The sequence below is a fragment of the Balaenoptera physalus genome, assembly GCF_965194825.1.
Source record: "Balaenoptera physalus genome assembly, chromosome: 6".
Classification (NCBI taxonomy): domain Eukaryota; kingdom Metazoa; phylum Chordata; class Mammalia; order Artiodactyla; family Balaenopteridae; genus Balaenoptera; species Balaenoptera physalus.
In genome coordinates, this window is record NC_138885.1 from 547065 (window position 1) to 564621 (window position 17557).

The 17557-nt window shown below is 40.0% G+C and overlaps 2 protein-coding genes across 5 annotated transcripts in view; one reads left to right on the plus strand and one right to left on the minus strand.

Moving 5' to 3' along the window:
* LOC309662282 (uncharacterized protein) overlaps positions 1–17557 on the minus strand; it is a 226470-nt gene that overhangs the window by 162265 nt on the left and 46648 nt on the right. The window lies entirely within an intron of this gene.
* The window catches only part of PTPN4 (protein tyrosine phosphatase non-receptor type 4), a 174994-nt gene that overhangs the window by 127006 nt on the left and 30431 nt on the right, over positions 1–17557 (plus strand). For all 4 annotated transcript variants that reach the window (XM_082464732.1, XM_082464734.1, XM_082464735.1 and 1 more), the window contains 2 exons: positions 727–852; positions 2583–2741. In XM_082464732.1, coding sequence (XP_082320858.1) covers positions 727–852; positions 2583–2741 — 285 coding nt within the window. The remainder of the gene's footprint in view (positions 1–726; positions 853–2582; positions 2742–17557) is intronic.

Below are 17557 nucleotides of genomic sequence, written 5' to 3' on the forward strand. Positions count from 1 at the left end.
ACGACTTCAGTTGCTAATTCACCTAAAATTCTAAGGGTTTTTGACCTCCGTAAAGATCAATATCCTTTCTGAAAAGATCATTTACTCTCTTTATCACTATAATAACTGACAATATACAGGTAAGAAAACATATGCTACTCCCTACCATGAGACAAAATAATTAACCTTCCAAATGTTTCCTAAAGAAGAAAAGAAAAAAAAATCCACTGGCTTTCTGTATATAAAAGGGGAAAATTTATAAATAAAATATGCACAATTATCATTTTTACCTTGTCCTTATTGAGGCAGAGGGCCAGGGTTTAGGTTTAAGGACACTCAGGAGATGATGTGTTAGGAATTGTTTAAAACACCACAAGATAAGCTCAAGTCCCAGAGACCCTGGGACAGAGACAATGTCTAAAATATAATGTTGGTAGTATCTGGGAAAACTTGATAGCCAACGATTCCATTGTTTTTTTTCTCTCATCTTTCTTTCTTTGTTTCTTTCATTTTTCTCCTCTTCCCTATTCTCTTTCCTACTTTTTCTTGCCTTCTTTCTTCATATAAAGATTTCCTTTCTTAGGAAATTGTTTGATAAGTAGCCTCCAAATGCATTAATTTCTTGTAAATAAACGTGTTGTGTTTACTTATCTAGAATATGATGTATTAAGACAAATTGTAAGGTTCGGTACATAGCTTGGGGTAAAAAATAAAATTTTTTGCATATTATTTAAATTATTACTCCAGATCCCCAAGTAAGCCCTTGGCACGGAAATTAATGGATTGGGAAGTAGTAAGCAGAAATTCACTATCTGATGACAGGTTGGAAACACAAAGCCTTCCGTCGCGATCCCCACCTGGCACTCCTAATCAGTAAGTACATCAGGTGTACATTTTGCTAATTTCTAAATGTTTGGCTGTATGTTTCCATTGCCTGAAGATTATAATATGTAAAATTTAAATTTTTCGGTCAGACATGATTTTCGTTGCTCCAAGGCATTATTTCCTCTCAGCCTGGAGCTCACTGTGTAAGCAGAGCATGACATAAAGATGCTCACTTAACTACAAAGCTGACTTTCACAGTCAGGGTCACTAGCCAATAAATTAAGGCCTATTAGTAGACTTAAAATCTGGGAATATGGTTGTAGCTGACATAACTCTTTTCCATGTGTATCTCCAGCATAATTTCTAGGAGAGTGCATATTATTTGAACATGCTAAGTGTTGTGATTCTCTTGCTGAAGCTCCTACCCTGCTTCTGCTGTGCCAGTGTCTGTGGTCTAGGAAAAGGGATTTCCAGCCTCAGTTCCCACCAGCTCAGCCATAGCTCAGCTGAGAAGCACATGTTACTCAGCACTTACTGTGTATGCACTTCATCCTAGCATTTCTCACAAAAGCTGGATGCTTGGGTGTAGGTAGTAATAATAAGATAATAAACGTGTACTGGCCAAAGATGTTATCTTAATTTCATAATGTTAACAAATGTGTTGTATGTATTATATGTATGTGATTAAGATAATGATAACAAAATGAATGTTACCATACTGACTGTCCTTGTTAACCCAAAAGGTTGATATAAGAAATATTTGAATTTTGGCATGGAATATAATATTTAAAGAAGTCTTCCTCTGGACATATTTCATACACATTCATGTTCAGTAAATGAGCACTAAATTCTGAAAGTTGTTTCACTGATGGGTGTTTGTCAGCTTAAGAGTAAATTTCTACCATATTGGAAGTAAAGTGTGTGCACAAACAGCTTGGTTCACAGCAGGTTACCTAATAGCTAGGTGTCTTCCTCACTACTAGAAACAAAATAGACTCAAAAGTTTGTACAGTGTCTTGCTAATTGTAGATTGCTAAGTCATCTTTTTTATAATAGACTGCATATAAATTCAAAGGCTAATCAGCTTGTTGGAGAAGATCCAGAACCTTCTTTTTCTGGTCCCTTTTCCAGCCAGCCATTCCTTATTTGTTACCAGTACCCCACTAAACAATTACAGCAAATTATGGAAGACACATGAAATTTAAACCAGATGGTTGAATTAATTAATTGTCACTAACTCTGATCAGACTTTCTGTTAATGAAACAATTTTACGTATGATATGAAGAAAATTGTTTTTTCCCTAAATTCTAAAGTGACTGTGTCACTTATGAAGATGGAAATATGGTATTCAGTATCTCTAGTCTTAGAAATTATAGAAAATCCCATAAATAAAAGTATTTATTAAAGGATTAAAAAAGAATTCAGACCAGAGGATATTTCTGAATTATTGATTCTCTCCTTTTATTTTGTAAATGCTGATTAAGACGCACATTTGTAGTGACTGAAACCTAGAAACATTAAGGTTGGTGGGGATAATAGATGATTGAAATAGATAAAATCCCCGTGGCAGATTGCTAACTCTAGCTCAGATCTTTCGACTTCCTATTCTGTGCTTTTTCTGTTTATACCATACTGTCTTTGTCAGAGACTCAGCTTAGTAAAATGTGGTCAGTCTTAAAAACACACACCCACTTTCTACTGCAATCATATAAGAAAAAAACTTGAACATACTGAGTTACAGTACATTTTTACTCAGTTTTTGTTCCTCTTCTCGTAGTCGAAATTCTGCGTTCACCCAAGAGGGAACCAGGTTACGGCCGTCTTCAGTGGGTCATTTGGTCGGCCACGTGGTTCACACCTGCCCAGGCGAGGCATTCGTGAGGCATCGGTCTCCATCTTCCACACAAGCTAACAGCATTGTTTTGGAATCATCTCCGTAAGGCCTTTTTGCATTTAGCTTCCTTTTTATGAGTAGTAATGCCCCAAATTGTTTCATTTGAAATAATCTGGGAAATTATAGTATTTGATATAAGACTTTATTTATGCGATGTTTTAAAAGTTTATATATTTGTAAATGTGCTTATTTGTTCCTGAAGGTCTTGGTGACCCCCACCCCACAAAACTGCTGTTATTATTTTGTTGACTCTGTATATTCTTGAACTTTTAGTGCACATTGTTACATATTTCTGCAGATACATGTATCACTGTGGTCAGGCAGTAAGGTGATGAAAGGTAGAGTTTTCTTAATATTTTTCAGGAAGGGAACCATAAGGATGAGTAGACAGTGTTGGGGAAATTAAGTAGCAAGGGAGAACATCACACTGAAAATAAGTTATAGAAAGCGTGCATACATCATTTCTAAAATTCACTTCTATCTCATTACAAATTGATGCATAAATTAAACTTCATAATTCAGTATATCAGTTTAATGCACAACATACTTACCTCACATTAATAGGCAGTCTTGATTTATTGGTTCATATAATACAGTTAGTTCATATGCAAGTAAAAATACAGTGCAAGAGTTAGAAAAAAAGTAAAATACTTTATAAGATACATAAGTAGGTAAGAGGATTCATTAATTGCTAAGAAGGAAACGGGTTTAAGATACAGTGAATGTGATGAGGGTTGCAGAAAGGATGGGTCTGAGTGATGGAGAGCAGGTGCAGCGGTCAGCACAGCAGCTGTAGGTGCTCCAGGAAAGCGCACCTGGTCTGTAGGAGCAGCTGCTGTCCTCTGTGTGGGCCAGCAGCGAAGGCGGCCAAGCTGTCGGGACCAGTGGGCGTTGAGTCTGGCTAACGTGTATCTGGGTAGAAGATTTGGATTGTGTGTGTACATTATAAAGGTTGGAGGAGTAGAAAACTATACACTGCACAGTGACACCTGTGGAGCATGGGTGGACAGGAGTTAGGATCGGTGGAAATTTATGTTTTATTACTTTAAAAATTATAACTAAACTTTTTGTTTGATTTTTAATAAGCATGTATTTTCTACTTCTAAAACTTTAAAAAGTACAGTAATTAAAGACGTGATTGAAATGTTAACTGATTAAATTTTTAAATGACATGCTTTCGGCACATGAAAGCTGACCACTTGGAGGAATCACAAAGTCCGTGTCATCACAGACAGAACAGTGTCACTCCTGGGGCCTGACCACATGATCTCAGTCTAGTTTTTGTAGGGCCCTTTCTGTAGAGCCCATACACATCTGCCTTCGCATACAATTGAGTATATCCTTTTGTAAATTTTATAGATTCACAGACCCCCCAAATCACTTACCTCTTCAGAATACCTGTGTTCTCTTTTCCTGACCTGAAGTGGAGAAGGAGGTTCAGGATAGGTTGGAACCATGCAGAGGTTTTCTTCCCCTGCCCAGTCCACCAGAATTTCAATGCTTCGGGCTTTCTCTTTGGACATGTTTTATGAAGCTTATGTATTTGTATTCAGTTTTGAATCTATAACACTGCGTTGGAAATTCAGCCAATCCTCACCTTAAGAATAATGAGAGAGTTCTGAAAAGACAAGCTTAATGGTAAACTAATAATAATAACTTACATTGGTAGCTTACAGTCAGCTTTTTCATAAATTATCTCACTGTTCAAGAGAACTCAATAAAATAGGAAAGCTATATAGCCCCCCTTTACATATGAGAGAGCCACACTAACAGCATTTGTCCCAATTTACGGAACTAAAACTTGGGTTTTCTTACCTGAGCCAGTCTGTAGAACTGTGTATCCTGGACAAGGCTTTGTTGATTTTTTTTTTTTTTCAATTTAGAGGAAATATTTTTCAACTTGGAATCCATAGATTTTAGTTTTACATTGGCCAAATGTGAAAAGAATGCAAACAATATGTTGGATTAAGCACAGAGCATTTCAACGTAGTACAATACATTGAAATTGATGTTGGGATATCTCACCAGTTTCCTGCTCTTTGAGGGCGTCCAGGGGCGTTCAGGTGAGCCTGACTTCAGGCGCTGGGCGAGCTTGCCCACTTCTCAAGGAGAAAACGCTATTAATTCGCAGGTGTGTTCACTGTGGAAGCAAACAGGAGGCTGTTGTACGCTTAAAGTTACTGTTTATAGGCGGGGGTAATTGAGATTACATCCTACCATTTCCTTCCTTTCTTTAAATGATCCACAGAAAATTAGACTGTTTTTAGTTTGTGATTTTTCTGAGATAAACATTAGCCCTAAATTAATTTTAAAATACTTAACAGATTAAAAATAAATAAATTCCCACCACAATGCTAATACGTAACAGGGAAGCTCAGGTATTTCTACAGAATAATTGCAAAGTGTGTGAATGGGATGGATACAGTTTTATTTTTTATTATGATACAGATTGCTAACAGCTGCAACAGAGAACTCTTTTGAGTGCTGAGGAAGCTGCCTCACTGCTGACCTTGAAGCACTCATGAGGAAACTTACAGCCGCCTGGACTGAAACAAGTCAGGAAAGCTTTTGCCCACCTGGCTTGATGGACAGTTTTAACAACCCTTTTGCTGCTGTGTTACAGTATTTGCCTGTTGACAGCAAAGTGCACTTCAGTGTAACATTTTCATCATCTGCTCTTCACTTAACATTTTCCAAAATGTGAAAGTTTAAGATAAGCACATTATTTGTGGTGAAAAACCCCAGCCTGAAAGTTGGGCGTTGGAACAGTTTTACTTATTTATTTATTTATTTAAATTTATTTATTTATTTATTGGCTGCATTGGGTCTTCGTTGCTGTGCGCAGGCCTCCTCTAGTTGAGGTGAGCGGGAGCTACTCTTTGTTGCAGTGCACGGGCTTCTCTCCGCGGTGGCTTCTCTTGTTGCAGATCACGGGCTCTAGGCACACGGGCTTCAGTAGTTGTGGCATGTAGGCTCAGTAGTTGTGGCTTGCGGGCTCTAGAGCACAGGCTCAGTACTTGTGGTGTGCAGGCTCAGTAGTTGTGGCTCACAGGCTCAGTAGTTGTGGCTCGTGGGCGCTAGAGTGCAGGCTCAGTAGTTGTGGCTCGCAGGCTCTAGAGCGCAGGCTCAGTAGTTGTGGCACGCAGGCTCAGTAGTTGTGACACACAGGCTCAGTAGTTGTGGCTCACGGGCGCAGTTGTGGCTCGCTGGCTCTAGAGCGCAGGTTCAGTAGTTGTGGCTCACAGGCTCAGTAGTTGTGGCTCACAGGCTCTAGAGCACAGGCTCATAGTTGTGGCGCGCAGGCTCAGTAGTTGTGATGCACAGGCTCAGTAGTTGTGGCGTGCAGGCTCAGTAGTTGTGACGCACAGGCTTAGTTGCTCCGCAGCATGTGGGATCTTCCCAGACCAGGGCTTGAACCTGTGTCCCCTGCATTGGCAGGCGGATTCTTAACCACTGCACCACCAGGGAAGCCCTGGAACACTTTTAGAATCACATTCCTGTCTCTCCTTTCTTTTGTCTTTTTTTTTTTTTTTTAATTTATTTATTTATTTTTGGCTGTGTTGGGTCTTCATTTCTGTGCAAGGGCTTTCTCTAGTTGTGGCAAGCGGGGGCCTTCTCTAGTTGCGGCAAGCGGGGGCCACTCTTCATTGCGGTGCGCGGGCCTCTCACTATCATGGCCTCTCTTGTTGCGGAGCACAGGCTCCAGACGCGCAGGCTCAGTAATTGTGGCTCACGGGCGTAGTTGCTCCATGGCATGTGGGATCTTCCCAGACCAGGGCTCGAACCCATGTCCCCCGCATTGGCAGGCAGACTCAACCACTGCGCCACCAGGGAAGCCCTCTTTTTTCTTAACATCCAAAGTTAACACACGTAGTAATTTGCCCACAAAATTTTTTTGTGAGTAGAATTTAAACAGTATGTGTTTCAAGTCCTTGTTGCCATCCATACCCCACTGTGGATCATTTTAGGCAAATTATTGGTTTTAAATATATTAAAACCATTGCATTAGGAATATGTTATCAATTAAAGTAAATATGAATGTCCTTAGAGCCCTGACCTCTACTGATCTTGCATTCTGTTCATTTTAAATATAAGTAGTTTCTAGTAGAATTTAAAATATAGTAGTATTACCACTTATAAGTAAAATGGAATGAAAGAAAATAGTCATCTTCAGCATATGCTCTGATAAGTTCTGTTGAAGCCTCAGTTACTGGCAGATGGGACAGTTGCTTAGCTATTGTCTCTTTTATAAATTGGCTTCTGAGAAGCATTTCATTTGAAGAGAAGAGTCCACTGCTACAAGTTTAGAAATCCCTGATTTAAAATAACTTTCCTCCCGCTTTTTGCAGTTGTTTTCTTTGAGGTGCAACTATAACTTAGTGTTACGAGCGTAAGCTCTGGATTCAGACTGTTTAAAACTTGGTTCCACCACTTCTAATTATGTGACCTTGGGTGAGTTATTTTATCTCTGTAAGCATTAATTTCCTTGCTTGTAAAACAGTATGATAATATCTACCTCGTAGGACGGCTGTGAATATTTAATGAGATGCTTATTAGAAGTTCGGCAGAGAAAAAGTACTTAGTAGACGTTAACTATAATAATTACAATACATCTTTCAGTTAATTTGGGGGGGGGGGGATGTATTCCAGCAGCTTTTAAGTATATTATCAACCATTTATCTGTTGTATGTTTGAAGTGTGGCTGTCTGGTTGAACACAATGAGGAATTCCCCAAATTCTCAACTTCATCCTTCAGTTCCTAATCACCAGAGACTATGCAGATTTCATAATCCTCAAATGTTAAATCCAGTTCCCTGAGCTATTCTTTCCTAGACTGTCCCGTTCCAGTCTTATCTTTGTCCGACCTAATCAATTCCTTTTGCTTTGTCCTCAGAGCTTTGCCTTTCTTCTGCCCCTCTGAGCTACTGGCACTGATAACTTCACCTGCAGGCTCAGCGTAACCTAACTCCCACGCCAGCCTTGATCAGGTCTAGTGTTATATCATGGACCATGCAAATACTAGGCTGCTGTAGGACAAGGAAATAAGAGAAGCGAAGGGTGTTGGGTGGAAGGAGTATTGAGCCATGGGGCCTCAGAGGGCACACCGTGTTAGATGCTGTACCTGTGGCGGCAGGACTAAGTGTAGATCCCTGGGCTGCTTCTCTGCAGCGTACTTACCTGCCGTCCAGCTCTTGCAAAATCTTCCCTTACTTGCAGTTGGGAGCTGAGGTCAGAGACTTGGAGTTTGGTTGAAACCAGGAATCTCAGGTCTGGGACCTTGGTTCTGGAGTAGATTCCTACTGATAGAATAATATGACATTTTCAGTTCTATTCTTCTATTAATCGTATCCCCGGGAGTTTCTATGCACTTTAATTGCCTTGAGCATCAATTAGTAATCAGTCTGAAATGGTGTTTACTTTGAAATACTCTGAATGTCACTATAAATTAGCCAAAGTATCGAGAAGCCTGGATTTTGAACCAGAATTTTATCTGTATCTTATGTAACATACGTATGGCAGGGGTAAGTGCCCAGTGAAGACTTGGATGACACCAGTGATTGTAATTGAGCGAGACAAGAGCTGCTGGTATGTATTTTAGAAAATAAGAGTTTTAAAAGGAGCCATCATTCCTGGCAAGTTTTATTAGTGTCTACCAAGAATATGGTTTTTGTTTTCTAGTCTTAAATTAGAATAAAGTTTATGCTTGTATGAAGGGTGTATTTGTACAGTTAAACCTTTGGCAGCATTTTTTTTTTAATTTACAGTTTTAAGAGTTTATCCTGCTCATTTTTCTTTTTTATGAGTAATTACAATAATCTCTTTGGAACTATATTTTCTACACTCTCCCTATGACACATTTTTTCCAGCTCCCATATTTAACGCCAAATGATTACCTCTACTTGTAAGACTCCAGGCACAGCCTTGATGCCTACTTCTTTCTTTGGTTCCTATTTCCCTAGTCCTGTCTAAACCATCTGGTAGTAGATGCTCATCTTCTTTTAGGTTATAGGTCCCTTCTCTCAGGTGCCAGCTGTTATTTCTAGTGGGGCTGTGTCCCACTATGCTGCCTGGTTGTCCTTTCCAAGTATGTGATGTCTCTTCATCCTGTTTTCCTTGGTAGTTTTTGTTTATTTGTTTGTTTTTGTTTTGGCCTAGAAATAGTACCTTTTTATTCTTTTTTTTTTTTTAATTAAAAAAAATTTTGGACTTCCCTGGTGGCGCAGTGGTTGAGAATCTGCCTGCCAATGCAGGGGACACGGGTTCGAGCCCTGGTCTGGGAGGATCCCACATGCCGCGGAGCAACTGGGCCCATGAGCCACAACTACTGAGCCTGCGCGTCTGGAGCCTTGCTCCGCAACAAGAGAGGCCGCGATAGTGAGAGGCCCGCGCACCGCGATGAAGAGTGGCCCCCGCTTGCCGCAATTAGAGAAAGCCCTCGCACAGCAACGAAGACCCAACACAGCCATAAATAAATAAATAAATAAATAATTAAAAAAAAATTTTTTTTTGCCTGCAGATGAAGTGGGAGATTGGGATTGACATATATACAATAATATGTATAAAATAGATAACTAATAAGAACCTGCTGTATAAATAAATAAATAAATTAATTAATTAAAAAAAATTTTTTGGCCGCTCCATGCAGCTTGTGGGTGGGGTCCTGGTTCCCCTGGATCCCCGACCAGGGATCGAACCCGGGCCCTGGCAGTGAAAACGCCGAGTCCTAACCAGTGGACTGCCAGGGAATTCCCAGTAGTACCTTTTTAAAGAACTGGCCTATTTCATGATATTATTTTAAATGTATAATAATTTCAAATTACAATACATGGTTTACCTATGAAAGTCATCTTCCTAGATAATTGTTTAATAGATTGACTTTGTATGATACTTCTACATTAAATATGAACAGGGAAGTTATTTGTTACGATAAATTGAGTTAATATGAGTATGTCTTTAAAATGTAATTGATACCTTTTGCCCAAAATAAGAATTTTAGAAGTCTGTGTTGATATTCTCGGTTACTTTTATAGACAATAGATAGATAGGTAGATAGATAGACAGAAAGAGAGTGTGTTTGGTTATTGAAGCTGGAAACACAGGAAGGGGAAATTGTCACCAAGATTACTGGGAGAGGGCATAATTAGTTTGTGAAAGCTCCCCAGACCAACCTTAACCTCTGCAGTAACCAGGCCCATGGAGAGCTTGTTCATCACTCTCTGTGAAGTTACCTTAACAAGAAAGTTACCTAAAACAATGAGAGAAGGCAGGTAGCACCTGTCCTGAAATCCAAAATTATATCATCCTTTCCTCTCTTAGATCTTGGCTGATCCTCTGCCTGTACTCCATTCTCCTCACCCTTTATTTAGAGTTTGGCTCAAATACCAGCCCGAGCCTGTACACTTGGACTCTCTTCCTTTCTGGGTCTTCTTGTGGACTTCGAATGAGTAAAGGAGAGGGTGTATTCAGATACCCAGTGGAGTCCGGCAAGTAACACTGGGTGGGATTCACGTGGCCTGGAATGCCTGTGGCCCATCTAAAGGCAGCAGCTACCACTTGGCTTTGTCCAGTTGTTGACAACTTGTAATGCAGGTCTATTCTTTCCAAAACTTCCAGATTTTTCATTCTGGAAATCCAGATTTTGTATGTAATTTTTAAAATGTAGTCAACTCACATTTTTAAAGTGAACAGGCCAAATGTATGTTGGCAAAAATTGGCCCGCAAGCCATGAATCTGCAACCACTATTCTAGTACAGTGATTTCTAATCAGAAGCAGATAATAAAAATCACTTCTGGAGCTTTTTGGACTGTATACGCCTGGTCACTAACCCTGGAAATGCAGACTCAGCAGTCTAGCACAATGTCCCGTGGTGTCAGTGCCGTCCCTCTCTTGCAGCTGAGTGTTGCCACCATGATACCCCTGCCCACCAGGCCTGGCTCACTTAGATACCGGGCTGCAAAGCAGGCTTGGGTTTGTCCCTGTTGTTTGTCTTGGTGCTGTATTTAGACTGTTATCTGAACCAAGAATAAAGTTGCTCTGACTCCATTCCCACCTGATCCCAACCTTATACTCTTCCCCCAAGGCCTTTGGGTTTTTTTTAAATTTATTTATTTTATTTATTTTATCTTTGGCTGTGTTGGGTCTTCATTATTGCACACAGGCTTTTCTCTGTTTGCAGCGAGTGGGACCTACTCTTCGTTGCGGTGCTCGGGCTTCTCATTCTGGTGGCTTCTCTTGTTGGGAGCACGGGCTCTAGGTGTGCAGGCTTCAGTAGTTGTGGCACGCGGGCTCAGTAGTTGTGGTTTGCGGGCTTTAGAGTGCAGGCTCAGTAGTTGTGGCACACGGGCTTAGTTGCTCTGCAGCATGTGGGATCTTCCTGGACCAGGACTCGAACCCGTGTCCCCTGCATTGGCAGGCGGATTCTTAACCACTGTGCCACCAGGGAAGCCCCAGACCTTTAGTTTTGAGACTAAATGTTTCCCAGGTGTGACAGCTGTATGCAAAACTAGAGGAAAGCCTCTCTTCACCTTGCCTGGGTGGTTATACTTAGTCCTGAGTAAGGGATGAGACCTATTGGTTGATCCACGTGGAGTCCAGTGACTCCCAGTTTTTGTAAAGTCTTGGAGGCTTCCGGCCAACTGCTTGTTAGAGATTTCCCATCAGGGGCTGTACCAAGGGTTGCCTGCCTCTGTCTACCCTGGTCCCTGCAGCAGGCCATGGCCAAGGCACGCAGCTCTCTCCTAGCAGCTTCTTGCACAAGCAGTGCTTGAATGCATCGCCTCGTAGAGGCCTGGGTTCTTGGCAGTTGAAATTAGCAGAATAAAAACTAGTATGTTTGGGACGTGGAATCTCTGGCCATCAAGGTAGACGTCAGAGAAGCTTTGGCTGAAAAGGGGAGGTGTGCTCTCTGATGCAGTCCTCATGGACTTATCAGAAGCTAGAGCATTTTGTGCCCTGAAGACTTCCGGGTAGGAAGCTGAGTGGTTATTATTGTTCACTGCGTATTTAGTGATTATATTTTACACTAGATTTTGCAGTTGGAGGAGGGCTATATTTTCTCTTAGGAGAAGCGAGACCATTCATCGTTAACCTGGCTGACGCCCTTAGTGCTAAGCAGATTTTAGCATCGCTACCACGTCTGTCACGTGTCTAGCAGCAAGTCTCTCAAGACGTTCACAGCTTCTCTACCCAGGGGAGCACATGTTTCCAAGAGCCACTCTGGCAGTAACCTCTGCGTTAGTTACCTTGGGCTAAATTATGCTCTGGTAGCACATTCCCCCAATTTACAGTGACGTACAGCAACAAGGGTTCTTTCTCTCGTACATTCTGCATACATGGTGGATCACCTGTGGCTCTGCTCCACGTCATGGTCATTCTAGGGCCCAGACTGACCGCAGCCCCTGTTTGGGACTTGGCTGGCCTCCTGGCTGAGGGAAGAGAGAAATACAGAGCTTCCTTTCAAAAGAGGCTACTCACATTTCATTGGCCAGAGCAAGTCATATGGCCAAGCATGATGTCAGCCAGGGAGGAGTGGAGGGTAACTTGGAACAATAATATGACCTAATACAGTTCTGCTTCCTCAAGACCTTAGAGCTGTGTCTTGGGTGTCGGTCATCAGTCAACAAAAATAAGCAGGAACTGGCTGAAGCCTGTGCCTGATTACCACAGCAGCTGGCAACTCTCTCCTCTGCCCTTAGGCAGTGGGATAATAATGTTTCTATTTTCCCAAAGGACCTCCTGCCACCTCAGAGGTAAATAATAACCCCTGTGGTGATCAGTACTCTTGACGAGAACCGTTTTCGCCTTGCCTGGTCCCTTAACCTCCGTGACTTCCACAGACGCAGGCTTCCTGGGGTCCAAGTTGAACCACTGGTTCCCCCTTCTGGCCTTTGTGAAAAACTCACCTTGTTACTACATTCCGGGTGCTCGTTCTTTTTTTTTTTTCAATTTTTGAATTTTATTTTATTTTTTTATACAGCAGGTTCTTATTAGTTATCTATTTTATACATATTAGTGTATATATGTCAATCCCAATCTCCCAGTTCATCACACCACCACCCCCTGCCGCTTTCCCCCCTCAGTGTCCTTACATTTGTTCTAAACATCTGTGTCTCAATTTCTGCCCTGCAAACAGGTTCATCTGTACCATTTTTCTAGGTTCCACATATATGCATTAATATACGATATTTGTTTTTCTCTTTCTGACTTACTTCACTCTGTATGACAGTCTCTAGATGCATCCACGTCTCTACAAATGACCCAATTTCGTTCCTTTTTATGGCTGAGTAATATTCCATTGTATATGTGTACCACATCTTCTTTATCCATTCATCTGTCGATGGGCATTTAGGTTGCTTCTATGACCTGGCTGTTGTAAACAGTGCTGCAATGAACGTTGGGGTGCATGTGACTTTTTGAATTATGGTTTTCTCTGGGTATATGCCCAGTAGTGGGATTGCTGGGTCGTACGGTAGTTCTATTCTTAGTTTTTTAAGGAACCTCCATGCTGTTCTCCACAGTGGCTGTATCAATTTACATTCCCACCAACAGTGCAAGAGGGTTCCCTTTTCTCCACACCCTCTCCAGCATTTGTTCTTTGTAGATTTTCTGATGATGCCCATTCTAACTGTTGTGAGGTGATACCTCATTGTAATTTTGATTTGCATTTCTCTAATAATTAGTGATGTTGAGCAGCTTTTCAAGTGCTTCTTGGCCATCTGTATGTCTTCTTTGGAGAAATGTCTATTTAGGTCTTCTGCCCATTTTTTGATTGGGTTATTTGCTTTTTTAATATTGAGCTGCATGAGCTATTTATATATTTTGGAGATTAATCCTTTGTCTGTTGATTCATTTGCAAATATTTTCTCCCATTCTGAGGGTTGTCTTTTCGTCTTGTTTATGGTTTCCTTTGCTGTGCAAAAGCTTTGAAGTTTCATTAGGTCCCACCTGTTTATTTTTGTTTTTATTTCCATTACTCTAGGAGGTGGATCAAAAAAGATCTTGCTGTGATTTATGTCAAAGAGTATTCTTCCTATGTTTTCCTCTAAGAGTTTTATAGTGTCTGTTCTTACATTTAGGTCTCTAATCCATTTTGAGTTTATTTTTGTGTATGGTGTTAGGGAGTGTTCTAATTTCATTCTTTTACATGCAGCTGTCCAGTTTTCCCAGCACCATTTATTGAAGAGACTGTCCTTTCTCCATTGTGTATCCTTGCCTCCTTTGTCATAGATTAGTTGACCATAGATGCGTGGGTTTATCTCTGGGCTTTCTATCTTGTTCCATTGATCTATATTTCTGTTTTTGTGCCAGTACCATATTGTCTTGATTACTGTAACTTTGTAGTATAGTCTGAAATCAGGGAGTCTGATTCCTCCAGCTCCGTTTTTTTCCCTCAAGACTGCCTTGGCTACTCGGGGTCTTTTGTGTCTCCACACAGATTTTAAGATTTTTTGGTTCTAGTTCTATAGAAAATGCCATTGGTAATTTGATAGGGAATGCATTGAATCTGTAGATTGCTTTGAGTAGTATAGTCATTTTCACAATATTGATTCTTCCAATCCAAGAACATGGTACATCTCTCCATCTGTTTGTATCATCTTTAATTTCTTTCAGCAGTGTCTTATAGTTTTCTGCATACAGGTCTTTTGTCTCCCTAGGTAGGTTTATTCCTAGGTATTTTATTCTTTTTGTTGCAGTGGTAAATGGGAGTGTTTCCTTAATTTCTCTTTCAGATTTTTCATCATTAGTGTATAGGAATGCAAGAGATTTCTGTGCATTAATTTTGTATCCTGCAACTTTACCAAATTCATTGATTAGCTCTAGTAGTTTCCTGGTGCCATCTTTAGGATTCTCTGTGTATAGTATCATGTCATCTGCGAACACTGACAGTTTTACTTCTTCTTTTCCAATTTGTATTCCTTTTATTTCTTTTTCTTCTCTGATGGCTTTGGCTAAAACTTCCAAAACTATGTTGAGTAAGAGTGGCGAGAGTGGACATCCTTGTCTTGTTCCTGATCTTAGAAGAAATACTTTCAGTTTTTCACCATTGAGAATGATGCTTGCTGTGGGTTTGTCATATATGGCCTTTATTATGTTGAGGTAGGTTCTCTCTGTGCCCACTTTCTGGAGAGTTTTTATCATAAATGGGTGTTGAATTTTATCAGAAGCTTTTTCTGCATCTATTGGATGATCATATGGTTTTTCTTCTTCAGTTTGTTAATATGGTGTATTACATTGATTGATTTGCGTATACTGAAGAATCCTTGCATCCCTGGGATAAACCCCACTTGATCATGGTGTATGATCCTTTTAATGTGTTGTGGGATTCTATTTGCTAGTATTTTGTTGACGATTTTTGCATCTATATTCATCAGTGATATTGGTCTGTAATTTTCTTTTTTTGTAGTATCTTTGTCTGATTTTGGTATCAGGGTGATGGTGGCCTCATAGAATGAGTTTGGGAGTGTTCCTTCCTCTGCAATTTTTTGGAAGAGTTTGAGAAGGATGGGTGTTAGCTCTTCTCTAAACGTTTGATAGAATTCACCTGTGAAGCCATCTGGTCCTGGACTTTTGTTTGTTGGAAGATTTTTGATCACAGTTTCAATTTCATTACTTGTGATTGGTCTGTTCATATTTTCTATTTCTTCCTGGTTCAGTCTCGGAAAGTTATACCTTTCTAAGATTTTGTCCACTTCTTCCAGGTTGTCCATTTTTTTGGCATAGAGTTGCTTGTAGTAGTCTCTTAGGATGCTTTGTATTTCTGCTGTGTCTGTTGTAACTTCTCCTTTTTCATTTCTAATTTTATTGATTTGAGTCCTCTGTCTCTTTTTCTTGATGACTCTGGCTAATGGTTTATCAATTTTGTTTATCTTCTCAAAGAACCAGCTTTTAGTTTTATTGATCTTTGCTGTTGTTTTCTTTGTTTCTATTTCATTTATTTCTGCTCTGATCTTTATGATTTTTTTCCTTCTGCTAACTCTGGGTTTTGTTTTTTCTTCTTTCTCTAGTTCCTTTAGGTGTAAGGTTAGATTGTTTATTTGAGATTTTTCTCATTTCTTGAGGTAGGCTTGTATTGCTATCAACTTCCCTCTTAGAACTGCTTTTGCTGCATCGCATAGGTTTTGGATCGTCATGTTTTCATTGTCATTTGTTTCTAGGTATTTTTTGATTTCCTCTTTGATTTCTTCAGTGATCTCTTGGTTATTTAGTAACGTATTGTTCAGCCTCCATGTGTGTTTTTTACTTTTTTTTCCCCTGTAATTCATTTCTAATCTCATAGCGTTGTGGTCAGAAAAGATGCTTGACATGATTTCAATTTTCTTAAATTTACTGAGGCTTGATTTGTGACCCAAGATGTGATCTATCATTGAGAATGTTCCATGTGCACTTGAGAAGAAAGTGTAATCTGCTCTTTTTGGATGGAATGTCCTATCAGTTAAATCTATCTGGTCTATTGTGTCATTTAAAGCTTGTGTTTCCTTATTAATTTTCTGTTTGGATGATCTGTCCATTGGTGTAAGTGAGGTGTTAAAGTCCCCCACTATTATTGTGTTACTGTCGATTTCCTCTTTTATAGCTGTTAGCATTTGCCTTATGTATTGAGGTGCTCCTATGTTGGGTGCATATATATTTATAATTGTTATATCTTCTTCTTGGATTGATCCCTTGATCATTATGTAGTGTCCTTCCTTGTCTCTTGTAACATTCTTTATTTTAAAGTCTATTTTATCTGATATGAGTATTGCTACTCCAGCTTTCTTTTGATTTCCATTTGCATGGAATATCTTTTTCCATCTCCTCACTTTCAGTCTTTATGTGTCCCTAGGTCTGAAGTGGGTCTCTTGTAGACAGCATATGTATGGGTCTTGTTTTTGTATCCATTCAGTGAGCCTGTGTCTTTTGGTTGGAGCATTTAATCCATTCATGTTTAAGGTAATTATTGATATGTATGTTCCTATGACAGTTTTCTTAATTGTTTTGGGTTTGTTTTTGTAGGTCCTTTTCTTCTCTTGTGTTTCCCACTTAGAGGAGTTCCTTTAGCATTTGTTGTAGAGCTGGTTTGGTGGTGCTGAATTCTCTTAGCTTTTGCTTGTCTGTAAAGCTTTAGATTTCTCCCCGTCTAATCTGAATGAGGTCCTTGCCGGGTAGAGTAATCTTGGTTGTGGGTTGTTCCCTTTCATCACTTTAAATATGTCATGCCACTCCCTTCTGGCTTGTAGCATTTCTGCTGAGAAATCAGTTGTTAACCTTATGGGAGTTCCCTTGTATGATATTTGTCGTTTTTCCCTTGCTGCTTTCAATAATTTTTCTTTGTCTTTAATTTTTGTCAATTTGATTACTGTGTGTCTCGGCGTGTTTCTCCTTGGGTTTATCCTGTATGGGAATCTCTGCGCTTCCTGGACTTGTTTGGCTATTTCCTTTCCCATGTTAGGGAAGTTTTTGACTATAATCTCTTCACATATTTTCTCGGGTCCTTTCTCTCTCTCTTCTCCTTCTGGGACCCCTGTAATGCGAATGTTGTTGCGTTTAATGTTGTCCCAAGAGGTCTCTTAGGCTGTCTTCATTTCTTTTCATTCTTTTTTCTTTATTCTGTTCCGCAGCAGTGAATTCCACCATTTTGTCTTCCAGGTCACTTATCCGTTCTTCTGCCTCAGTTATTCTGCTATTGATTCCTTCTAGTGTAGTTTTCATTTCAGTTATTGTACTGTTCATCTCTGTTTGTTTGTTCTTTAATTCTTCTAGGTCTTTGTTAATCATTTCTTGCATCTTCTCGATCTTTGCCTCCATTCTTTTTCCGAGGTCCTGGATCATCTTCACTATCATTATTCTGAATTCTTTTTCTGGAAGGTTGCCTATCTCC